General features: G+C 40.6%; 1 protein-coding gene across 1 annotated transcript in view; it reads right to left on the minus strand.

The window, feature by feature from the left end:
- The window catches only part of celf4 (CUGBP, Elav-like family member 4), a 90,733-nt gene that overhangs the window by 6,313 nt on the left and 57,268 nt on the right, over positions 1-27,152 (minus strand). Inside the window, exons 3-13 of the mRNA XM_087179771.1 lie at positions 17,879-17,927; positions 11,816-11,944; positions 10,752-10,831; positions 10,245-10,385; positions 9,727-9,898; positions 8,115-8,267; positions 7,574-7,684; positions 5,618-5,680; positions 5,181-5,261; positions 3,386-3,529; positions 1,029-1,222 (exon numbers count right to left, since the gene is read on the minus strand). Of these exons, the coding sequence (XP_087035897.1) occupies positions 1,095-1,222; positions 3,386-3,529; positions 5,181-5,261; positions 5,618-5,680; positions 7,574-7,684; positions 8,115-8,267; positions 9,727-9,898; positions 10,245-10,385; positions 10,752-10,831; positions 11,816-11,944; positions 17,879-17,927 (1,251 nt within the window). The 3' untranslated portion in view covers positions 1,029-1,094. The remainder of the gene's footprint in view (positions 1-1,028; positions 1,223-3,385; positions 3,530-5,180; positions 5,262-5,617; positions 5,681-7,573; positions 7,685-8,114; positions 8,268-9,726; positions 9,899-10,244; positions 10,386-10,751; positions 10,832-11,815; positions 11,945-17,878; positions 17,928-27,152) is intronic.

Raw genomic sequence — 27,152 nt, forward strand, 5'->3', positions numbered from 1 at the left:
AAATCTAAAATGTTTTCTCTGACATTGTGTTGAAAATGTTTTGATATATCAAAAGCAATGGAGCCACATATTTTTAACACATTCATAGGAGATTGCACTATTCTTCCTGCAGTGATTTGCCTCAGGACAGTGCCTGGTATGGTTCAGTTAGTTTGTGTGTGGGTGATAAGTTGCCCTTGAATGAAGTCATCAGTGGTGAATGAATGACACTGCCTAAACTCTCCATCACACAGATGAAGGGAGGAGACAAAGAGGAACGGCACAATTACCCGCCTGAGGGGTAATAAATGCCTCTCCCTTGGAAGCAATTCCTTCCCTGTGCAACACACTGAACCACTTACCAATTATCTTTTACCTACAGGGTAACATACAGGGTCACTTACTGTAAAGCTGTTCTACAAATAGAGGAGGCTACATGTAAGTAAATGCTGAACAGTTTTGTTAGGTTGAACTAGCCATTAAAACTGACAATAAAGCAAAGACATCTGTCCAATTTTGGTATCAGATAAACATTAGGGGGCGTAAATTTTCATAACACACATAATATTTCCTGTACATAATAAACTGTAAATTATCAAACTCTAGAGATTACTGAAAGGCATTTTGTTTTTATGTCATTTGGCTCCTTGGTCCTAGTATTTGTGGGGTTCCTCATTTACGTATGTGTTGCTTCCATTGAAATAACTGGGACCAGTCAGCAGGACACTACAGTAAATCTTATACAAAAATGACCTATAGTGACATGGGTGGAATTAACATTTACAAATGTGTGCTTGAGCTACTGTCGCAGGGGTAAAACTTCATCACTATTGCAGATGATCAGCTAGTTACTAGGCAGCTGCAAATGTTTTATGACATTTCTAAAAGGTTACTGAAACCAAATCAGGCTGTGCCATAAGTGAGCTTGCCATTTGAGCATTTGTCAATGTAATATTGTATTTGTTGTGCATGCGTTTGTTCAGTGAATCACCTATCAAACTAAAGTGACAACAAACACGTTTCCACACGAGTCGAGCTCAACGCCTCACCTGTCTTTCCCGGTGTGCGTCGGCTGCCCCGGCCACCAGGATGGCGGTGGCTGGCTGGGGCGGGGGCTAGTAGGGGCGGTTGGCGTCCTTTGGCCTCTTCAGCTGCACCTTGAGCCTTTTCATGCCGATCTGGAAGCCGTTCATTGACTGGATGGCAGCTTGGGCACTACCTGGGTTGTCGAAGCTCACAAACCCTGGGGGAAAGGCCAAAAAAAGAACGAGAAAGAGGGATAAGGTTCAATGAAGAGGAAAGGACGGTTTGGGGTTACAAAAGAATAGATAATGAAGATGAGATTCAACAAGCATGAAGCAGTCTTTACATGTACTGAATGTTATTATAAAGCTTTACAATATGAATGAAATCCTTTCATCTGTACATAAAACAAAAAACAATGAAACAAATGTTTCTCCACAAAAAATGCAATTTCTAGCTGTAAGCCTTAATATAACAAATACAGTTGGTCGCATTTATACAATATGACAACAACAATAGGATCACAATAAAAACAGAGGGAAGCATGCAGCCAAAATCACAACATGAACTTGGTAATGGGATTTAAAACCAAAGCATCAACGTGGTTGTGTTGTTTTTGAGTTTCAGTTTTTAATTTCCACTTGGAAGTGGAAAAAACATCAAATCACAAATAAAAACCTGCATCTCAAAATTGCAACATGAATAATACAACATTAATGTTGTGTTGTATTAATGAGCAAAAGCTATTTTGCTTTTGCAAATGGGTTGCACCTGACAGACTCTCCATTAAATATTCTCCACAATCCATTTATAATTTGCCACATAATTATATGTTCGGCTAAATTGTGCTGTCAGTGGCATAAAGTGGGACAGGAGCTCTTTATCTCCTATATTGTTAGCATCCATTACTTAAGCTTACAGTAAATTACAGAAAAAGATGGAGACTAGGTCAGAAGAGTCAGTCTTCTACTAAAATTCATGTTTTCCCACATCAATCTACACTCAATACCCACAAACAGAAAACAGAATTTCAGAATTACATTGACACAAGTATTCAGACCCTTATTTCTACACCTTGATTGGACTCCACCTGTGGTAAAACAGTTGATTTGGTAAAACACACACCTGTCTATATAAGGTCTCAAAGCTGACAAAAAAAGCATATCAGAGCAAAAACCAAGTCATGAGATGGAAGGAACTGTCTGCAGAGCTCAGAGACAGGATTGTGTTGGGGCATAGATCTGAGGAAGGCTGCAAAAAAATCCTGCTGCATTGAAGGTTCCCAAGAGCGCAGTGGCCTTCATAATTCTTCAATGGAAGAAGTTTGGAATAACCAGGACTCTTCCTAGAGCTGGCTGCCCAGCCAATCTGAGCAATCGGTGAAGAACGTCTTCGGTAAGACAGGTGACCAAGAACCCAATGGTCACTCTGACTGAGCTCCTGAGATCTTGTGCGGACATGGGAGAAACTTCCAGAAGGACAACTATCACTGCCGCACTCCACCGATCTGGGCTTGATGGCAATGTGGACAGATGGAAGCAGATGGAAATATCCTTATTGAAAACCCTGTCCAGAGTGCTCAGGACCTCAGACTGAGCCAAAGGTTCATCTTCCAACAGGACTAAGCACACAGCCAAGACAATGCAGGAGAAGCTTAGGGACAACTCTGTGAATATCGCTGAGTAGCCCAGACAGAGCCCTGACTTGAACCCAAAGGTACATCTCTGGCGAGACCTGAAAGTGGCTGTCCACTGACAGTCCCCATCCAACCCGACAGAGCTTGAGACAATCTGCATAGAAGAATGGAAAATCCCCAAATCCAGGTGTGCAAAGCTTGTCGCGTCATACCCAAGAAGACTGGGGGCTGTAATCGCTGCCAAAGGTGCCTCAGCTAAGTACTGAGTAAAGGGTCTGAATACTTAATGTCAATGTGATATTTCAGTTTTTCAATTTTAAAACATTTTTCAAAAGTTTTCGCTTAGTGGTATTGAGTGTAGATTGATAGGGAAAAATGTATTTAAATGATTTTAGCATATGGCTTCAACATAACAAAGTGTGAAAAAAGTGAATACTTTCTGAATGCACTGTATATCACTGAAATATTTATCAAAATAAGAAATTATTCAGCGCTTCAAAAGAAAACAGCTTTAATGATTAATAGAGAAATCCAGACACACTCATTCTGCATTCCTTCTTTTTAGTAACAACCAGCTTTTGCACAACTGTAGAGAAATTCTCCACTGTTTTTGTTTGCATTTTTTAAGGGAGGGGTGTTGAGAGGTTAGGAGGGGAGATGTTGACTGCAGTAAAGAAGGTGATTAGTAAAAAAGAATAATCAGAATAAATAACCAATAATCTTTTGGTTTTGTTCATTTTTACCCACCAAAGCATTTACTTTGGTTTGTCGCCCGATCCACAAACACTTTGGAGGAGATGACATTACCGAAAGGCAGGAACATCTGCATCAGCTCTCCATCCCCAAACTCCTGAGGGAGGTGGTAGATGAACAGGTTGCAACCCTCTGGTCCTGCACACAGAAACAGAGGGAGAGAGAGAGAGAGAGAGAGACGGGGAGAGAAAAAAAGAGATAAAGGGCAAAGGTCAGAGAAAAAGAGACAAGGAGAAAGGGAAGCGTAAAAGTTTGGCAGTGGCAGGAAGAGAAGGAGAAATGCTAAATCATTGGAAAAAAGAAAATATTGAAGGCATAAAGTTATAAAATAAAGAGGATGGAACTGCAATTGTGTCCTTTTCACTGATTTTAAGTAGTTGGAAAAATGTGACATCGTATACATACACCTCAATCCAGATTCAACAACATTTAAACATTCAAGCAACCCACACTAGACCTGAAACAATTAGTCGATTCGTTGATTAATAGAAAGTGAATCTTCAGCTGCTTGATAATAGATTTATTGTTTAGGTCAGTTTTCCAACAAAAAGGCCCAAAATTTCCTCAGCTCCTCAGTTTCTGCTTTTCTTTCTCTCAAGTGAAAGTAGATGATATATATTTGGATTTTGGACTGTTGGTTGAGACTTTTAAAAAGTCAAACTGGACTTTGGGGAAACGTGATAGATGACTTTTACTATTTCCTCATGAAGCCAGGGCCCTTTTCACAGAATTTGCTACATGAGATCATTTCCTTTCCTCTTTTACTCAGCAAAAGAAACGCCGCACTTACAACCCATGCACGAGCACACAACAACAACCCTGTTGGACTCACAAAATTATCTGAAATTTGTGAGCGAGGCCACACATTAGCTCTTTTTGAGAGTTCATTTTTTTAATTATTATTAAAGAAGATTAAGATTTGAACATTTTCCTTTTTTAAAATGCTTTCCACATAAATTCTGTTAACTTCGTGATTTTCCCATAATAGCAATATTTAACTATACTTTACCATACTATACTATACTATGTTAACCCCAGTTCACACTTAGAGTCAAAGTTGCAAACAGAAAACAGAAAAGTTAGGAGCACTTCAACGTCAACAGTCATTAGTGGACAGTAACTTTGTTTGACAGTTTCAGCTTTAATGGAAAACTCAGGTTTAGTATTCACAGCTTTCAGGTATCACTAATCAAATGACTAAATGCTTAAATGGTAACCCCTGGGATGCCACAGCTGTTAAATGATCTGCATTATTTTGTTTATTTTCCACAAGAGGGCAGTAAGGTCCCAAGCATGGGTGTCCCAAGCCTGGAGGTCAGTGAGTTCATAAGCAGGTTTACAGCTCTGTTTGAAACACTCAGCAGTGTTAGTGAAGTTAGTTACTCTATAGCAAGCTGGGATATCCACTATACCATAACAAGTTCACAAGTACACAAGTACAACATCTAAATTTTCTCTCTTTTTTTGCCTTTATTGGACTGTTTAAAAAGAAATGAAAATTTAGAGTCCAGGGTTTTTAGTGCTGTCTAATAATTCTAGACTGAATTATATAGACTAATACTTTTTGTGTTACCATACTGAATATTTTGCTTTTTGATAGATCTTCCTCGCAAAAGGTGAAATCATGCTTGGAAATGAAGTGAGGACTGTGAATTGCCTGGATATTTTTAAGCGGGCCTGTTTATTCTATGACTACATGAAAGATGAATTGAGGAGATGTAAATGTTTGTAGCATATATGAATATTTAGGAGTGAATGGTGTGTGTGTGTGTGTGTGTGTGTGTGTTACCTTCTCGTTGCTGTTGTGGAATGATGGGTGGAGGGTGGGGGAAGGCTTGGCTGATCTGGCCGTATGCAGCGGGGTAGGCTGCTGAGACACATACACACACACACACAGTGCGGATCAGATAACAGTCATGACTGCACACAAACACACACACGCACACACATACACACACACACACACACACACACACACACACAAACACACACACTGAACACAGCGGAGAGAATAAATGGATGTAGTGAGACTGAAACACTTAATGTTACATGATCAAAATTCAAATTCAAACAAAGGCAAATCTTTATCTTCCCCCTTTCATTTCTCTCTGTCAGGCCCACGCTCGCTCTCTCTCTCTCTCTCCCTCTCTCTCTCTCTCACACACACACACTTCCTCACATAAACAAGCACACAGATCAGTGCTGCTGTGAGAGTGACAGACAGACCTGCATACTGCTGGACTCCTGTGTAAGCCTGCTGGAGGGGATCAGCTGCAGTGGGACTCTGAGCTGCTCCAACAGAGACATGGAGAGAAGGAGAAGAAGAAGAAAAAGAAGAATAAGGAGGAGGATGAGCAGGGGGTGGTAGTGGAGGGGAGTACGGATGGATGGAGGTGTGTGAAGAGGGAGAGCGATCAGGCAAAGAGAGACAGGGGAGAATGTAGATAGGGGGAAGAGATAGAGAGGGCATGGAGGAAGGCGAGAGTAACGTATAACAGGGGTGAGAGGGATGGACAGAAGAACAGACAGGAAAAGAAAAGCAGAGAGGTTAGAGAGTCAAACAGCGCGGCTTCAACTCGCTTCGCTTTCAGTGTGTGAGGAACTGATCTCCCTCTCGTTTGCTCGGCTTTTTAATTAATTTAATTAATTAATCTTCTTCCCGAATCATTTCAAAAGTAGAAGAAAAATAAAAGTTTGAAGGACCACAATTAAAACAAAGCAAACAACAACAAAAAAAACAACAACACACGGCTCCACTGTCACCACACCAAAGGAAAAAAATAAGTGTCATAAACATGTACCTATTACACACAAACCATAATAATAAGAAATATATTTACATCTCTGACAATCTACTGCAAGTAAACATGAAAAACAGGTCAAGTACGATACACACTCACAACACTGGATGCACCTGTTTCCTGTTTCTATCACTTCACATGTAAGAGATAAAGTTAATTATTTAAAAATGAAAGTTGAAAATTTCTCCCCGTGGGTTTAACACACTGGTTAACTACCACAGATGCTGCGCCACACTTTATAACTGCCCATCTGTACACATAGTACATGCACATTTAGTACACCACTGAGAAAAACACACACACTCACACACCAATAACCCCACTGTCACTAGAAACCAAAGAAATACTGAACACACCGTGGACTAACAGCAACACTGAAAAACGGTTCAGACAGCCAAGAAAGGAGAGGCATGGGCTCAAATAAAGCGTCTGCAAAATTTTAAAGCTTGTGAAGTCATGTTCAGAAATTAGTATAAAGGCCGTGACTGTATATCATTCTTTAATAACCTGCGAACAGGTTTTGCATTAGAGACTGAGAGTTTGTGAATGTGTAGACAAGGGTGAAGAAAAGAAAAAGTAGTAAATTAATAAAAATTGTGTCTGTCTTGATTTTTCTGTTCAGGAGTATATTAACTGTAGATAAAGATATTAACCAAAAAATGAAGTAGTGTCTGCAGGTATCTCCTTCAGGTTCATATAGCACTGACAACCTTCAGCTATAAGATAGGGCAACATGTGCACAGTGGAAAAAAAAAGACAGCAAAGCACTAGTTGAATGTATCAATATTTTTATCTGCTCAGATCTTCCCACATCCAGATTTTTGTCAGCTGGACAGTAAAATCAACCTGAAAGTATACAAAAGAAGGTGGCATCCCTGATCCCCAGTGGAAATTACACCTTTGTGTTTAGAAAAGCTCTGAAGTTGTAGAATAAAATTGGGGGCAAATTATATCAAGGCTGAGGCTGCACGGAGGCTTTTGACCACAGGTTCAAAGCAGAAAATTGTGTGAGAAAATCTGCACTCAGGATTTTCGGATGTAAAATCGGGGCTAAATTTTGTACATTGTGTCTAACTTCAATGTCACACTGTGAAAGTGTGTGGAGGCTGGCACAGTTTTCTGCTTTGAATCTAAACTCCTTTCTTTTCTACAACTACAAATCTTTTCTACACATTCACAAACTTGAATTTCTTGTGCAAGTTTACACAGACAGAACCACAGGCTTTGAAAGTATTTCTTAACATTATCTCACAAGCTCAAAATCTTTTTGACCCTTGTTTGAGCCTATAGATAAGTGGGATGAGAGGCTGAGGAAGGAGGGAGAGGGAGAATAGAGGAGTAGGAAGAGGAGGAGGAAGAGGAGGAGGAGGGGGAGCGCTACCTTCAGAGAGAGAGGAGAGGAAGCAGCCACCCTGAACCCCAAAACAACTTCGCGGAGCCACGCCCAAGCCGTTTTTCTCCGAGTCCTCCCTAAAAACCACCTCCTGCAACACTGGGGAGACAAGAGTGTAAAAAAAAAAAAAAAGGACAGATTTTTCTTCCACCTCTTCACAAACAGAACCAATGAGGTACTAGCCACGGCTCATGACACAAGCGCATACTTAGGCTCCAGCAGCCCATAAGCACCTTTGCCAAACACTCATCTCCTCGACATGCTCACTGACTGTGGGCTACGTTCGTCTGGCCTCAGCCTCCTGAACATGCTTCTAGGCTATTCACGCCTGTAAGCCAGCAGCATGCACACTTTCCAGTTACAATCAATGTGAGTCTACAGGGATTCAAGCGTCATTTTCACAAAATCACGGTTTTAAATAACAAACAGTATATTTATAATTTATACTGCATTGTATTTTTTTAATATGTTTTTTTTCCTTTGAATTCTTTCATGTTTGCATACGTGCCCCTGAATTTATCAGACTTACCAGGGTAATGGTGTATCCCGTTGGTGAACACAGCCTCTGCAGGGGGCTGCCCATTTGCCTGGGGGGGCGGCATGCCAGTAAAACCATTTACACTAATGGGGGAGGGGATGCTGGTCACTGTGGGGGCGCTGATGCCTGGAGGAGTGCTGCCACCTGCAGCCAAAGGGCAGACGGGCAAAGACAGAGAGGAACAGTAAGCTTTCCACTGTATTTTTTTCCAAAGACATTATGGAGAAGTTTTACTTTGCCTGGCCACCAAGTAACTCTTGGAAATGTCATAGGGGCCGGTCCAGTGGTCCGGTGAAGACACTAAATGTCAGGGCTGATTTCTTGTCCCTGTACAGCCCTTACTGTGACACAACAGCCATTAGACACGAATCTTAGACATACTGTATGAGAATAGTGAATACTGTGTGGTACCAGCTATTGGTATCAATTATGTATTTGTCTCAGATGATTGCATCTCATGCCACAATGCATTTTGTTAATTTGCCCCCCCCATCAACGCATCTAGAAAACATTTACAGTATAGTATCTGTGTTAAAATATGCCATTTAAATCCACTGCTCTTTGTTCCTTGCCACTGTATTTTTCCACTGCAATGCTACAGCAAGGCCTTAAAGAAACACACTGTTTTTTATTATTTACATATTAAACTCCCACTGAGTAAAAAAAGCTTTTCTTCGGGGACTGTTGTCAGATGCAGATGCACGTTATGTTGATTTGTAAATTTGACAGAGAAGATACACTGGATAAATAGCTCTGTCACTTTATAAATAATAGGAGTGTTGCGTTTTTTGTTTTTTTTTTCCAAATTAAAGCTACTTTTTAAATGTAGGAAAAAAATTAATATTTGATTTTAAATTATCTGCTGAAATTCAGAATTTTCTGTACTTAAGCTCAATAGGCCCTGGCTTGTGCTCCACTGGGGTGATTGCTCTGCATCAGTAACCTAGGCTATTGTTCTCTTTGCTAACACAAAATGGAGAACATTAGCAAATGTGCTGAACAAATAAACATAACACTTTTTGAGAGCAAATGTCAAGTTTCATTGGATTCGACACGCCGACAAGCTGGAAAAACTGAGACTGTTTGCTGACTTTGTAAAATGCAGTTGCTGTACACAGGCTAACATTAGCTTGGCACTCAGTGAGGCAGTAGAGGCGCTAACAGTAACTGAATGGAATAATGTCAATTCTACACCGTAGTTAAGCAAACAATAACAACAAATTACTCCTTACTTTGAATTTGCTCTAACCTAATTTTTTGAGAAAGTTACATCCCTTAGAAGTTAACCAATCATCCAGTTAACTAGGTTAAATGTCATCATTTTTAAAAGTAGCTTCCTTTTACATCTATACTCTGATAAAATGCCATGTGATTGCAGTGCTGTTGGCAGCCAACTGAGAGTGTCAGCTTAACAAAAGATGACATCTTTGTATGACACCATGAATGTAAACTAATGGCTGCACTGGAGGTAGGAAAACACTTTCATATATGTATGCTGTGCTTCAGAAAATGAAATTGTGTGTGTACAGTGGAACAGATGCCATTTTCATGGCACACAGAAATAAAAATCCAGTATTAACCTCTTGTCTTTCACCAGTGTTACCTGACGTGGGGGTCAGCGGTGCTCCTGGGAGGCCATTGATGGTCGCCATGTGTTGCATCTGGGCAGCAGCAAAGGCTGCCATTGGACTGAGGTAGCCTCCTTGGCCTACAGATGCCATTAATGCCGCCTGCTGCTGCACCTGCACAGTGGAGGAGAGGGGATTGTAAGGAGGGTGGAGAATAATGAAAGGAAGGAGGAGAGAGATTTAGAGGTTGCTGAGTTAAGAAAGGTGGAAAAAAAGGAAGGAGAGGGGGAATAAAGGGAAAGTGAGGTACAGCATAGAGGCAATGGAGACTATTAGAAACCTGGTGTTGAATGTTACGAAATGTGTTATTATTTCTAAAGTAATATTAATAAAACCATTTACGTCATATCCCTGGGAGATACAGGATTCCAAATTGGAGGGAGTCTTTTTTGCTATTCCAGATTCATGAGTGAGCTAGGCTTGAGCATTTAATCTCTGTGGTTCATTGAACGAATAAGTGTAGATAAAACAGATGCTTTGCGGGGCGTCTTGCCTGAGCGTAGGCTCCGTAGGCTCCAAACTGCAGGGCCATAGGGTTGAAGATGCCCATCTGACCAGCCATCTGCTGCATGCGGCGGATGGTGCGCTCCTTATCCGTGTCGGCGAACTTTACCACCAGACTGGATGAGGCACCCTGTGCAACCACCCATCCATCCATCCACCCACACACATACACGCACACACATGCACCAGGCAGTACATGTTAGTGTGTACCGATAGACACATGACATCTGCTTGTATCTACATTTACATTCACATGCACACATCCTCGCCGATATATATCGTGCCAAAGCGATGGCCTCAGAACTGCAGTTGTTGCCCATTGCTCTGAAATAGTTAGGAAGGGTCATACGCAAAGGACAAATTTCTTCGCTGGGATGAATAACGTATAACTTAACTTTACTTTAAGAAGGTAATTAAGAGCTAGGTGACTCATCTCTCTATGTGACTCACCTCTCACACATAAATCTACACGCTCACACAGTTATGGTGTACTCACAGGCATTGTCTGGCTGCCGTGTAGTGCACTGATGGCTGCCTGAGCTTCAGCATGAGAGGAGTATTTTACAAATGCACAGCCTAAAAAGAGAAAGAAAGAAAGAAAGAAGGGGGGGGGGAATGAGTAAGGGTAAAAAAGAGACAGTGAGGACAAAAGACAAAAGTTTGTTGGAAAGTATATCACACAGAATCACAGCAAAACATTGCCAGTAACAAGGCAAAAAGTAAAACGTTTCCTGTTTTTTTCCACCCAGGGTAAGTTCCCTGCAGCATTACAGCAACAAACACTGAGTAAACAAAGCCCCTCTTTGCTGAGCATGGTTGCATCAGTGTTGATCGACACTCAATAAGCAGGCTAAACATGTCTCTCTGACACCATTAACAACTTTGGGATCCTCTGATGGGGCTTAAAATGCCACAGCATTCTGGTGTCGCTTACTATTGACAAGCCCTGTTGATGAATTTGAATGATCAAGTTCCCAGTAATTATTGAGCTAAAGCCCACTTAGCCGAGTAAGCTGGCTGATGAGGCCTTGTTAATGGAGCTTCACGGAGGAATCAGAATGATCAAGCCCACTGTAATCATTAGGCTTAGTTATCATCGGGCCTCATTGATTGGCTGCTAAGCCCACTGATGAACTTCATGCAGTGAACTTGTGTAGCACTCTGACAACATTTTGAAAGGACATTTTTCTGGCATGACACGAAGGCTGATGGTTAATAAGGTGGTTGACTTAGGGTTTTTTTTTTTTCTCTTTATCAGAGCCTTGTAGGTTGACTCATAAGGTTAATGGGGTTCATCTGTAAAGAGTTGCTGGTTTATATCTCTCATCCCTGTGGGCAAAGCTTTCTGATGGCATTTACTGTTGAAATTTACAGAATCTACAGTATTCTTATGTAAGTGCTCCTCTGGTGATTGTGAAATTGCCTGCTTTGACATCACTCAACATGGAGTGTTTAAGGAGAACTTTGCAAAGTCACCAACTTTGAAAGGCCAAATCATTTCTGTGCAGTAGCCTGTGAAAAAGTCTGCTGGCTCAAAGTCATAAACAGCTATAAACTCACCTTTGCTGTTTCCGTCGGGACCTCTGAGGATGGTGCATTCCTCGATGCTGCCGAAGGACTCGAAAAGGCGCCGCACATCATCTTCTGACTGTTGCTTGTTGAGCATGCCCACAAAGAGCTTTCTGTCTTCTAAAAGGAAAAGGAATAGGTCACGATCAGAGGCTCAAAGATGCCTTTTGATATTTTACAAAAAGACACGCTATGTTCACTGAAACAGCAAGTTTTGCTCAGCCTTAGTTCCATGCAGAAACCATCAGGGAGAAGTTTTGTGATGCTACATAATGAAAGATGTCGTGTTATTCACCCATTTATTCATGCTACAAACAAATCTTTAGATTCCATTAAAGCATCACGCATCCGTTTCTTTCCTGAAAAATATCTCTGTAGCTGGTAAATGCTCCAATATTTTCACCAACAAGTCAGTAACTTTCTCCATCTGCTGTTTGTTGCTGGGCAGGTATAGAGTGTAACAGGTTTATCAGAACTTAGAAAATAGCTGCCTGAAGTGGCTGGAGAAGCATTTGATGAGACTGCACCAGAACAGTAAAGCTGCAGGCTGTGAAAAACCAAAACAAACATCTGAAATACACTAAAACGTTGGGTGATAATTCTCTGTGACACTTTTCACATTGCACATAATCATTTAAACCAAAAAAAAAAAAATATATATATATGTGCACCTTTAAGGTAAGGAGTATTCTTAACAAAGGTTTTATGCTCTTAAGTCATCAGCTCCACTGATATCAGCAATACAATAACAATAGAGTAACAATAAAAGGTTGATAACAAATCACCAACAGATACTAGTATTTGTATTATTTGTATTATTATCTATGAATACGGACATGTAACATTTGAAATCTGTTAACTTTAGCATCAAATATTGATGGCACTAATGTTGCAGTGCTTGCTCATGCCATATTCAGAGGTACTCGCTTTAACAACATCTGTTTTAAATGGAGTTAAAATAATAATTTGTATCCCTTGTGTAGTAAAAGATGCATTTGCTTAAGATAAGACTGAGTTACAGAGCAGTGTTTGCATATCCGGCTTGTAATTTATTAAAAAATGTATCCACCTGTTTTTCTATGTTTCCATTACAATGTTGAAGTGGAAGATTAGTTTGTGATTAAGGCGACCGAAATGATCTTTAGTGCAGTCCCTGTCCTCAGGGAGCACAGTTGGCACTATGCCCTCAGCGGGAGTTCTTGTCACAGATGCTCATGATACAGCAAGGCAAAGTTTGCCTAATGGCAATGACACAATGCTCACTCACATCATATTCAGTAGTCGACCAGTGAATCTGTGTTCATAACCAGGTGCCTAATCCCTTTGTGACAAAATAAATATTGTTACTAGCTAATATTTCACTTACAGTCAAACTGAGCCTGTTTTGGCATACAGCTGCAGAGTAGCTCCACATTTTAGATAAGGTACTCTCCTCTTATAGTGAGTGAAAGCTGTGGTTATTCAGGTATTCCAGGGCTTCATCTTTATCATCTCGCTCTGCACCATCTCAACTCTCTGCCTGTAATATTGCCGTGCCAAAAACAAAACTGTACACAGGACCAGGAAAATGAAAAGAGGCTAATGTTTCTGCTCATTTATTTTAGGTAGCCAGCCACATCTGTAACTTCACAATTACACAGTAATAGGTTTTTGCATTTTTTGTGGATAATGGTGGGATCTGGGGTGGTATGATCCCTCCTGATGGTTTTCACAACATGTCACACTCCCACAACTATAATACTGTATATCCACACATCTCCAAGAGAAGAACAAAGGTCACTTTCTTTTAAATTTTATAAGATAACTCATATATAGTAAAGGTGAATCTCTTATAGTGTTGAGTCTTAACTTCCATTTTTCTTTCATCTTATTCCGTGTTTACATAGACGTGAATACATTATGTACAGAGAGACAATGTCCTCTATCCTGGTATCTTTCAGCAGACATGACATGACATGACAGGAACGACGTGTGACAATCCACGGGTCTGACTCCCACTGATCAGATATTTTGTTTCACGACATCAGTCATTTAAAATGGCTACCTATAGCTAAGGAATTGTGCCTGCCAAAGGTATTAGACAAGACAGATGCGCTGGTGTGTCTGTCCTCAGGTCGAGACGTAATTAAAATTTAAGTGCAGTTCCACAGTCTTTCCAGGGGGCTTCGTCTAAATAGAGCAACACATTTATTGTTGTGATTATTATTAAATGTGCATCACAGACGGGATGCGAGTGCACGATGAGGAGACGAGGTTTAACTAAGTTAGATAAAAATAAATATATTAAAACAGAGGTAATATGAACAACTCAGAGGTTATTCCAACAAACAAACCACTTTCAAAATAAAATGCCCACTTTCTGTACATTAGGTAAAACATAAAATATGAATATATGTTCATTGTTCTTCAAGTCTCACATTAGTTTTTATCATTAATAATAATTATTGGTCTATTCTTCATATATGGACACACAGCAAACACCCCTTTGCACTTAGTGGCTGCTGTTCTCTTCCACCTTAAAAATGACATTTCAGAACATTTTGTGAAAAGTCTCTCTCTCTGAAAGCAGCACATGACCTCAACCAAATTTCTTTTTCCAGTTTTTCTACAAACTAAGTTTTATGCTGTCAAAAAGACAGTAGTGGAAGAGGCACGCAGATCCTTTACTTGAGTAAAAGTATGAATAACCAAAAAGCCCTGCATTCAGAATCTTACTTCAGCAGAATTGTGAGTTTTATCAGCAAAAAAGCACTTAAAGTATCAAAAGTAAAAGGACTCATTGGGCAGAAAAATGGCCCATTATTATATATGATATTTTTGGATTAATATCACTACTGCATTAATGTGTGAATTGCAAGTTACTCCTCTAGATGTTTATGGTTGTTGGGTAGTTTAATTTACAGCAATGCATCATAATCTATAAGATCATTATATGTTTGTAGCATTGCTTTGCTGTATCTTCCAACTAATCCAAGAGGTTTTAAAATAGTTTATTTAGCTTAAGAAGGAGACCCATAAACCTTCAGTGTCAACATCAACACATTGGGAGATACATGGTTTTCAGTGGACAGGAAGGGTATGAAAACTTGTAATTTGTGAAGGAAATAGTAACTAAAGCTGTCAGACTCATGTAGTGGAATACAATATTTGCCTTTGTAGTGGAGAATAAGAATAATAAATGATACATACATAATACATAAAATGGAAATACTCAAGTAAAGTACAAGTATTTCAAATTTGTACTTGAGTAAATGTACTTCGTTACATTCCACCACTACAGAAAGAAATGGTGGATGATATAATCAGATACAAATTCTATATGTAAGGGCTTAAATAAAATATAGGCAGACTGAGGTCAAGCATGAGTTCATTAGTGTCAGCACATGACAGACAACATGACTGAGTCACTGAATGAGTGTTTGATGGGAGCTGTGAGGCAGACGGTGAAAGTGTGTTACTTCACAACAGCAGCAGATGTGTCAGCGTCTGTTTTTACGTTACACAGAATCTGAGCTTTGTGGAAACTGATGTATATGTTGGGAAATTAATGAGCCTCAGTGCAATTGCATTTGAATGTGCTCTGCAAATTAACGCGTGTATAGGTGTGGGTAAATGAGTGTGTGTCCATGTGTGCATGCATGCATGCATGCTTAGGGTCCGTTCCCCGCTGCCTGTGCCTGACAGGGTGTCCTTGCCGAGTCAACAAGACTAATCTGCGCTCTGGCCTTGCACTGGAGGGGGGCGGGGGGGTTTACAAGAGCGGAGCGCACATCAGGGGTGGAGGACACACACATATGGTCACACACGCACACACAAATCTTGAAATGTTAGACTCCTATTTTCTCACACACATACACAGTCATGGTACACACCTCATTGGTGGCCAAAGTCTACAGTTCCCCAGGGAAGACACTAATAAACATTACATCTTTCTTTGGGTAAGGACTGTTAACACACACACATGCACACACACGCATGCGCGCGCACACACACACACACACACACACACACACACACACACACACACACACACACACTCATATTCATCTAGAGAGAAAATCAATATACACCAGAGTCTACAACAACAATGTAAAGCTCTCTCTCACGCACAGACAGCATATGACAATGACTCTCCCTGATTTCCCTCCACTGTTACATTTAGTAGGCAGTAGTTAATTCTGGGGTACTTGTACTTTACTTGAGTATTTCAATTTTATACAATTTATGCAGTATGTTAGACAGATATATTTAGTTCATTTTCAGATGAAGATTTTGTATTAAAAAAACCATCAAAATCTACTATCTGTTTCTAAAGATAAAATCAATGGCTCTCAATACTTACAGAAATGCAGTGTCTAGCTGGCGCCCGTTGCCGCTATGTTTCAGATGTCTATGAGTTTTTAACTGTTCCACCCAAGAATGATTTTCCCATTAAACCTCTCAGATGGCTGTTCAAGGCCCAAAGATGTTGAATTATAAATTATTTCACCAAAGAGAGAGAAATTAAAGAACAGCCCATGAAAAGCAAATATAACTTTGTTTCTTCTTCTTTCCTTCCCTAATTAATCATCATCTTTCTGGGGGCCCAACCCTTAGTTTAGGAGCCACTGGACCACACTGACTAACTTTATGTGGAATATTTAAAAGTAGCTTCAACTCCACCACAACAGTAAAATGCTTCTTACATTGATGTGTGGGTAGTAATAATTTAATAATGTATAATAGTGCAATAATAAGTTAGTGACAGGATATTTTTTTCTGAAGAACTGGAACTTTTACTTTCAATACTTTAAGTACGTCTTACTAATACATTTTACTAGAAGGATTTTGAATGTAGGTCTATTACTTGTGATGGCACACTTTTACAGTGTTGTTCTGGTACAAATGTAAAAGATCTGAGTTGTTCTTCTACTCCTGCAATCAGAAATGTAACGCTATGGTGCTACAATGTCCAGCTTTGCTTTAATGCTTGAGAAAAAAATCTAAAGGATAGAGAAGGACAAAGAAACAGCCACAGAAACAATCTTGGAAAAAAAATGGAACTGCGGAGAGTAGATGAGAGGGATGGAAGTGTGCTGCAGACATACATGCAGAGAGAGATAGACCCAAATAACAGACAGAGGCGCGGACGTCCTGCATTGCCCTCACTTTGCTTCCTCACGCTCGGTGCTCGCTTCTGTTCCCTCCCGCTCCATCAATCACACTCACAGCACCGCACCACCAAACTAAATAGAAGAGGATGTGGCACAATCTCCCTTCCTTTTCCTTAAAGTTTTTTTTTCTTCTTTACAGACTAACACCTCTCTTTCAGGCCTTACGCATCTCCCCGCTTATCAACCTTCAACTCCTTGCATGCTCTACTTCTTCTCTTTTTTTACCCCCTCTCTCTCTCTTTCCTTCTTTCGTGTGGCTGAAGAATCGCTCTGGTGCCAATTATATTAACAACTGCAAAGTTTGAAAGACTCCAGCCAAAAACGCTCAAACTACATCAATCTTCTCTTGTACAGTCCATTGATTGATGTCAGGAGCAGGTCACTACATGTCTAGACATAGAAAATCAGCTTTACGCTGTCTTACCTGTCAATACAGCACGATGCACACAAAATACCACAGCAGACATCCGCTTTCATTCACACAGACCTGTCATTTCAATTCATTTGGCTGATACGAACTTGTGACATTAATCAAATAGGATTTGCTTTTGTCGCAGTTATTAAAGGTGTTTGACAAAAAGTAGTGACCTGTTCTCCCCTAGAGCATGACAAGACACGCGTCTCATCGTATGCATATGCATCAGTGCATATGATGAAGCTCCAAGAAAAGAGCTAGAAGCCGCGCCGGGCAGCAAGTGCGCTGTTTACATAACGTGTTCTGGATACTGCAGGGTCCGGCCAGGCCGCGCTGTCAGCCTGTGTTGAGGTACAGGGCATCGTCTAATGGGACAGATAATGGTGAGGCTGATATGTGCAGGCAGCATGTTTGTAAGGCTGGAACAAAGGAAGGAGAGTAGAAGAGAACGGGGAAGGAAAAGAAGGAAGGAAGGGCGTCCAGTACCTCCTCGACTCTCACTGTCTGCTGGCTTCACCTGGATCGGTCTGTTCATCTGTGACAGAGATAGAAAGAGAAGGAGGACAAATAATAGAAAGAAAAGAAAGAAAAAGAAGAAAACAAGAGATAAAGAAACCGGTTAGCATCACGTACTCATGTAATGGCACATGCTTTTACCCCCCCCCCTCAAAATAACCTTTTTAGAATCACTCAGCCAAATTGCAGGTAAAGTGTATTGAAAATCTCCAAAGCTGTAGCACTTATAGCCATTGGGGGAATAGCTGGTTGGGAATATGGGTTGGAAATATTATTTGATCTGAGATGAAAGGAGAGAGAAGGGTTGGAAAGGGGAATAAGCAGAGGGATGAAGGGAGCGACAGATAGAGGGATGGCGGAGAGGTAACTCTAGGTCAGCAGAACTACTGTGACTGTGGATCATCTCTGTGGATGCATTTGGATGCTATCATGATTCATGATGTGGTGGTCTATGTGGACGAGATATATTGTTGTGGATCTATACGCTCACACAACACGCATGCACACACACACACACACACACACACACACACACACACACACAAACACAAACACACACACACACATACACACACACAGTAAAATCAACACATACACACAGTACAAACACGGTATCTTCTTTGAGTTTTCAAACTCCTAAGCCGCACTACAAAATGTTCTTGTGCAAGCTTCTCTTAGCCTCACACACAAGGTTGTACACACAAGTGTACACACACACACACACACACACACACACACACACACAAACACACCGTCTGTCCCCCACTGAGACCTTTCCACAGTGTGTCCGCTGAGGCACTCCTTTCATTTCACTCCTGCCTGTCAAACCTTCCCTCTCCACCTCGCCACCCTGCTAAACGTTCGCCGCCAATCAATTTTTAATAATGCCAATCGCCACGCTGCCAGGAGGAATGGGGAGGGGTGCGGCGGGGAGGAGAGGAGAGGAGAAAACTGAGGGTGAAAGGGGAGGAGGGAAAGGTCAAGGTTCTGTGTGATGCAGCATCAGTGTTTTGCTAAATGTCATTAAATCTTTTCTTTTGAGTTTGCTGATACAGTCATCATCTTAATGAATCTTGGAGCTTTCAGATGATTCGCCAAAGGCAAAAACCTTTGAGTGCGAGGGCACAATGTCACGACTCAAACACAATTAATGCTTGGACCTTCGCCCTTTTCTGGAGCGTTTCTGCTGCTGATATTAAATCACATTGTTCTCCATAACACTTATTTAAAATGGAGTTACCCATTCCTTCCTCTCCCTCGTCTCCTCCCTCTTTTGGACAGTCAAGAGAACCCTACTAATGTTTTTAATGTGCTGTGATGCATTATTTATTAGACCGGCTGTTGATATGGAAAAAGGATGAGAGGGGGATAAAGAAAATGGGGAATGGAAAAAAAGAGAGTTTAAAATGAGTAAAAAAAAAAGAAAGTGAGAAAGAGAGAGAGAGAGAGAGAGAGAGAGAGAGAGAGAGAGAATGACATGAATCAAACAAAGGGTTGGATAGGGAAGAGAGTGATCATAAGAATGGTGAAACTGAATAGGGTGAGAAAGAAGAGAAACTAATTGAAAACGGTAAAAAAAAGGGGGTGTTTGAGGGCAGAGAAATGTGGTAATAAAAAAGAAAGTGGGGGGAGGAAAGAGGAGAGACACGGCAGAGGAATGAGGAAAAGAGGACATAGGGGGATATGAGGACATAGATCAGAGTATAGGACAAGGTCAACCCAGTGCTCCCAGGGGGGCTATAAGCCTGCATACATATGAGTGCTTTTACCGTGACCCATACAAATGGTCTGGCCTCAATCTGACCTAATTGTGTTCCACCTCCGCTGGTTTTATATGCAACTGCCGGTCTTAACCTGCACGGTATGCGATGGCACTGACCCTCCGAGGTTTGGTTTAATTTTCCTGCTTTTAATTTTTCTATGCGCTGAGATTTTAGGGACTGTACAAAAATTATTTGAGTGTGAAAGAATGATTAACTTTATGTTTTACTTTTTCAAAAAAAAAAAAAAACTGCAGCAATCCTCACCCCTAAAATCTCAAAAGTGATATAACTTTACTGACAACTGTACTCTGCATATGACAAAACATCCATCTGTGATCCATGGCATGCATCATCTTTTTGATGAAACATTTTTTTACATAGCAAATCTTACAAGGTAAGGCTGAAATAGATTATAAAGATCATATAAGGAAAACATAAAAGACCATCCCCTTCTCACCCAAACAACCTGGACTATCCGCATGTCAGCAAAAATAAAAATCACAATACCATCCCCCTTTTCTACCCTCCCCTCCCCCAGTAACTTTCATACTGTCCCTTATCATTTGTTTTAAGTTATGAGGCAACTTTTTTTAAATTAAAACTGCAGTTCTTGATTTCGTTCTAATGTTCCTTCCTAATATCAAGAATTAATTCATCAATGTTAAGTTAAACAACTACATTCAAAATGTCCGCTCAAAATTTTTTAGATACAGATCAAAATAATGTTAAGTGGTTAAACCATTATTTTCTTTTGTCACTGAAAGCTTAGTGCAGTTTCATGGGCTTTCTATCAGTGTTTTCTATTATCCCAGCCCCATAAACTGCTTCAAGGTCAGTTTTATCATCCTGCTCATAATAGGGTGAGTTAGCACCAGCCCACTGGACAACCGATCCCAAAACAGTTGTTAAAACCAGACGCTGACTAGCACGGATAGCTCCCTGAGGATGTCTGTGGTGGAGTTAGCCAAAGCCAGATGGCAGCATTGAGCAGCAGAAGCAACACAATATAGAGACAATACAACAAGCTCTCTTTAGCCTAATGCCAGTATGAAAATAAAATCCCATCTACATTTACACAAAAAGCCACAGAGATACAGACGTACATACATATATAAACACATGGGCACACACAAACAAGCACAAGTTGGTAAGCTGACATGACTAAACACGCACTCTTATGCACACGAGCTTGGCTCATACACAAACATGCAAAATCACAAATAGGCCTATGCATCCAAGCATGCATGGAAACATACCAAATAAGGATACAAATAAGCGCGCGCACACACACACACACACACTCACACACACACACACACACACACACACACAAAATAGATATGTAAATGTATCCTTGTGAGTCAACATGTGCAGTAAATTGGCTCATCTCTCAGCATGCACACCTAATAAATCCTATGTAGCATGCTTTTACCTCTCAGCCTTGTAAATGCGACCGCCTATTCATCCACACACAAGCCTTTAAAAACAGTAGCGAGTGCACACATGGACTCACACACACACACACACACACACACACACACACACACACACACACACATTCTTGCTACACTCCTCTGTTGATTATGTAACTCAATGACAGCGCTCTGCCTCAGTGCTGCCATAGATTCCCTGCTAACTAGAAGCTGAGGGAATTCATGGTCTGCATGCAGTCTGTGCTGTACCAAACTGGTGAGTCATTCTTCTGAATCAGTCTAGTACGGCCTGAATGTCTAGTGAGGCCCACAAGATTAGCTCAAAACACTGTGGGACTATAGTTTGCTTTATTGGATTCTACCTTGAAATGGGACGAAATTGAAGTCCTTGATCTGAGATGTGCTGCTTACTGTATTGATTCCACTCCGTGCAAACCACAAAAACAAAGTTACAAGAACAATGTTACAATGACAACTCTATGGGATTTCTATCCACTGAATTTCTGTATAGTACCTTGTTATGTCAAATGTGCTTCAAATACAGTTTATTACAAGTTGCTCGACGGTGCAAGTGCCCGCATCCAGAGCAACACACAAAGAATACATGCGCAAAGAGCCACAGTGATATACAGCACTCACAAGGACACGAGAATACACTGTCACTCATATCCCATTATTGTCTGTAAAAAAGAATATTGAAAGTATGCTTTACGAAACTCGGGAGAGGAGGTAGGATTTTCTCATTTTCACCCTCGTCTAGCAGATGTGTTTTTGAGAGAGAGAGAGAGAGAGAGAGAGAGAGTGGAACAGTGCAGGCCAGGTCATTTCATTATCACAGTGAGAAAGCACTCCATGAAACTCTCCCAGGGAAGCAAGGAAGGCTGCCTTTATAATATTCCTCCTCTACTATTGTCAAAACTTGCTCTATTTTACATTCTGCAGCTGAAGGCCCTTTTTTCTTTTACATTCCAATTGCTTTCATTCTGCCTCCGTCCCATTTGAATGTTGAGGTGTTTGGGTTCTTTTTGCTCTTTGTTCATGCTTACATTATCTGATTCTTGAGTGTGCTGTATTTGACATCAAGTGTAAGAAAGGGAGCTGATCCAGATGTTGAGATTCTCTGCAGGAGCAATACCACTGGGTCTGAGTGTAACCAAATGCCTGTCTTCATACCATCAAATGAGCCACTGGTGCTCGACCCCGATCCGCTTTCCAAAGTATCTCAGCATGCAACACACAACACTCATCTTGGGATGGAAACATGCCAATGGAAACATTAGCTGAACAAATATGGTTATAACCCTAAGATGCTTTTGGGAAACAGGGCGCTTGTATGGAGAGAAAAAAAAAACCTCACTAGGAAGATTAGCTGAAAAAAACTGAAAACATTTAGCAGGTATGTAATAGATTTCACTAGTGGTCACAAAGAGGACAACCTATTTTAAAAGTATTGATTTTACATTAATTCACAGAAGCATTACAATCGCAGGGAACATCCTCCACATTTCCAGCAAAGCTCCTACAGTACATGTAAAATTTTCATTTTATTGACTTTTGCAACCTCTTGAGTATTTTACAACATCTGTAGGGCAGCTCACACCCGTCCACCACTATTTCTGTACCGCTGCAGACTGCACAGAGAAGTGCTGTAATGTGACTAATGGAACTGGAATCAGCTTGTGTGAGGGTGGGTTGGGGGGCGGTTATTTTTCCCATGGCACAAGATGCGCTCATCGGGAGTGTAATTCAGGTCAGTCAGTCAAACGGCATCGCCTCACCTCATACTCAGTGATCCTCTGAGCAAGTGCACAGGCTAATCTTGGTAAAAAAATGTTTTTCCAGCCAACAAGTCACAGACGGAGCTAGTGAAGCAGATATTGGGGTGAGGAATTTCTAATATTGCCCAATGCTAACAACATGCTAGCTCATGTCCTATTCAGCGCTGAATAGGACATGAGGTGCAGTTAACAAAGTGTTTCTGCAGTTCTTAATATATGCTTGACAAAAAGTATTTTACTACTTCCTGACAACAAACTAGCAGAGCAGCTTTTTTTTTTTTTTTTAAATTAGGCTTAAACTATATTTTATCTCATTCTGTTGACATGCTGCATCTTACGCAATGATGACTGAGCTACAGAAGCCTGTATTTACTGGCAAATACTTAGCTAAAGTTACAACCATGTTAAACTGTAAAGTAGTTTTGGGTTTGAGAATTATGTCAAAAAGCTTACGGAGCATTTAAGCTTACAGGGAAAAAAAAGCCAAATCTTTGTTTGGCTGAAAACTACATCTCTTTTTTCCCCCTTGACAGTCAGTGTGGTTATTCCAAGACTGCATTACCATAACAGCTAAGCTTCCATCTGGACTTCTTGTGTTTTTCACCAATATTATTATGAGCTAAAAATGAGTGAGTCAGACAGTCCTCAATTTTTCAGTTATTTAACTTATAATTTTTGAAAGAAGGCATCCTAGCATCTGTACTACAAACCAAACACTATTCGCTTTTTTAAGTATAAAGCAGTGGTGTGCCATCGGAGCGAGCAAGGCAAACAGTCCTTTCCCAGTTAAAGCTAAAAATTGACATCAATTAGAGCAATACAAAAATGATAAAGGATCTGATATTGCCTGTGTGCATTCATCTTTCACTGCCCTCTTGTGGTGGCAGCAGGCTAGTGTCTCTGAAAGCTAGCTTGACTACAAGCTGTCGTAGCTATCGTCTCTGCTGTTTTCGTTCGGCGTGACTGTGTCCCGTTGACCAAGGCTGGGGATTGTGAAGCGAGCGGTGTGTGCTTGTGCTTGTAAAGCTGTCCTCGACTCATCTTCCGCCGTCCTCAGTTCAGTTATGATGATTTATTTTTACATGGAAACTAAACTTGTGTATGAGAAAATCACTTCCACAGACTTTTCTTCTTATGCGGTAAGAGGCAACAGTAACAAGCAAATAAGCAAATTACACTGTGATTTATCATCTCTGTGCAAGAGCTGCTGTAAGTTTGAGAAGTTTCAGACATCATGTTGTTCCACAAGTAGCGTAGCTCCTTTGAGTGTTAGCTCAGTACGTAGGTATCAGGCCTTCATGGTGACCACAGTAAGTCTTTCAATATCCCTATATTTTTTTAGAGACCTCTGAGGCGTTTCATTAAACAGGTTGCCATAGATGTTTCCCTGCTGAATCTTGTGAGGGTTGACATCAAAGACCAAAAGCTTTGGGTCAGTGCACAGCAGGTGGATGATGGCTTGGGAGCTACAACTGTCCGCAAAGTAAGGACAGTAACTCTGGTCAGTAACACTTGAGCTAAAATGCAAAGTTGCTTGGACTGTTATTTGATAATTTAAGGGGTTAAAACTGATGAAAAGTTTGACTATTATTACTTTTGCAGATGTTGATGATAGCTAGAAGCTTATATGAATAATGAAATTTGAAATGTGCTTGAATGTGTGAAGCACACAGACCAGGAACTGCATCTACCTGGATGAGGAAGAGAGGAAAAGGGAAAGGGATGAACAGAGGAACAAAAGAAAAGAGGTTGAAGATGAACTAGAAGATCTTGGAGATGTGTGTCACTCCAAAACGATGCAGACATGACGGCCGTAAAAGCTGAAAGCAAATCAGGCAGCACAATGGCCGAGCTGATGAAGTCAAATAGCCTCCGGAGACGATTCAATGAAAAACAAGCAGAGTTAGCTGAAATAGATGTAGACATAGAGCAAAGGGCTGCTCATCTTCGACAGGTGTAGTGTATCCCCATTTTAATCATATCCTTATCCCAGTCCCATACGCACATTATTCTCTCATTCTCTCATTCATGCACAAGAACACACATTCAAAGAAAAACTTTAGTTAACTATAATGAAATAGAATGGCTGCTGATATTTGACTGATGTCATATATTGTTTGTAGCTTCTGCAGCCTAATAAGATAAAGCATTTCAATGTGTGTGCTGTTGATTAAAGTTTACACATGTACGAATAAAAAAAGAAACTCTTTCCACTTCAATATTATTCCTTTTTTGTTGTTGTTTTTGTAGCAGAAATTGTATAATTATTGTCTTGTGTTCTTAAAAAGTCTTAAATTTGATATTACAAATTGTGCAGCAACCCTGGAGAGAGAGGGAGCAGTGATGCTGGCGACCGGAGCAGACAGTTCAAAGTTAGCAGTGCAATGTATGTGCACTTTGTCAATTTGTCAGTAAATAAATGCTACAGCTCCTCAAAACCCAAGTTCCAGCATCTCCTCTGTGCTTCCCAACTACAGGCCTAATGACGAGCCGGGAAAGGTTAACAATATTGCGGCAGAAAAATACTGGATTCTGCATTGTCACTGGAGTCTGTCATTGTCAGTTGCTGGTAAATATTTTGAAGGTTACCATAGAAGTGATTTTTTTTTAAAGATAGTTTTTCTTCTATACTGCACATTTGATATGTTTAGAGTCAGTTCAATGGAATAATCCTAATACTTCTTCAGCCAGGAAGGTGAAGAGGCAGCATGCAGCAAGATGGAGGAGAGAGACTTTCAGCACAGGAAAGACAGGCAGCGCAAAATAATGAGACAGGACAGACCCTGAATTTAAGAGAGATTTGCTACTGCTACTGTCATGAAAAGGTATGTTGTAGTGTGGCCCATTTTTCTTGTTGGTGTAGTAAACAGCTGAATGGTGGGGCGGGTTTGTTGGTTGTTGGGCTCTGTTTGCCCATCTGTAAAAGTCACTGCACGCCACTGGTATAAAGTAAGAAAACGTCCTATAAAAAACAGGCAATTTAATTTTGCCCTGCTCCGGGAAACTTTTTATTCTCTATAAAACATTATCTTCAGCACTTTCTTAATTTTCAGTGTCTTCTTGTTAATTCTGCATTAAAGTATACATCAAGTTTGGGTTATTCCAACAATTTATCTTCAAACTGGTGCATCACTTAATTTATTGTCAACTTAACAGTGACTTGCCATTCGCTGTTTTTTTGGTGAGCTGCACTCAAAAACATCACCTGTGTCAGTTGCACCATATGCAAGCAAAGAGCTGTTGTTGCCCCAAAAAACTACTTGAGAAGAACTTTCAGGTTAGTCTATAGAAGTGTTGCTAAAGGCCTTAAAGTTGATGAATGGTTAAATCCCACTTGGATTCCCTTCAGGTTTAATCTCCACTAATGTCTACGCATCTCAGTGGGTATTTCTTCCTCTTTACTTCCCCTGTAGTTCTTCATCCTGACATATGGCCAAACACCAAACCTTTCTTTTGATGTTAAAGTGAAAGATATTGCCGAGAGATCAATGTCTGTGTGTGAGGGTAAAGAGTACAACAAAGCAAAACATCCTAATCTCTGTCTTTTTGTTGCATTCTCTTCTCCTTTATCCCTTCTCATCTTTACAGACAAACAGAGATGGGAAATCTGTTTCACGTCAGATCAAGGATGAGAAGAGTTCTTTTCTGACAATGGGCTGGTCTGGCCCAGCTGTTCGGGCTGGGATTGAGTGGCATGCTGCAGTCAGGCTTAGTGGACAGAAACAAAATAAATACTAAGAGAAAAAAAAAAGCATCCAGATGAATTATGAATTGGCACGGACTGTGCTTTCTTTGGCTGTTAGAACAACAGCGTGACTGCAGTGTGCATTATGGCAAATGAGACATTGGCGCTCATTAATCAGTATTTCCTTCTGTTCAAAATGTTGCCGTAGATGATGACGTACTGCACCAAAACATGTTCTGAACAATAACCCGCATGCATTGTTTTAAAGCACTCTCATTTACTGCTGAAGTGGGTTTGATGGCAGAAGTTTAAAGACACTTAATAATAGTGACTGATGAATTTGAACAGCAGAGGTCGTGTGTTAAATTACTTCACTCCCCACAGAAAATACTGTCCTAAAGCGATTCAGTATGAATTGCTTTCAATTCATGAATTGCTATCAATTCAATATGAATTGCCTCCCCTGAATCCTGCTCAGAGCGGCTGTGTGAATGAAAAAACGCAGTCATCGTGTTTCTCTGCCCGTTTCTATATGCTGCTGCTCGCTCTGTGGTGCTGCTGTCCCAGTAGTGTCTACCGAGATCA

Source organism: Seriola lalandi, unplaced genomic scaffold (assembly GCF_002814215.2).
Source record: "Seriola lalandi dorsalis isolate HSWRI2012SDOR001 ecotype SW California unplaced genomic scaffold, Sedor1 jcf7180002054864, whole genome shotgun sequence".
Classification (NCBI taxonomy): Eukaryota; Metazoa; Chordata; class Actinopteri; order Carangiformes; family Carangidae; genus Seriola; species Seriola lalandi.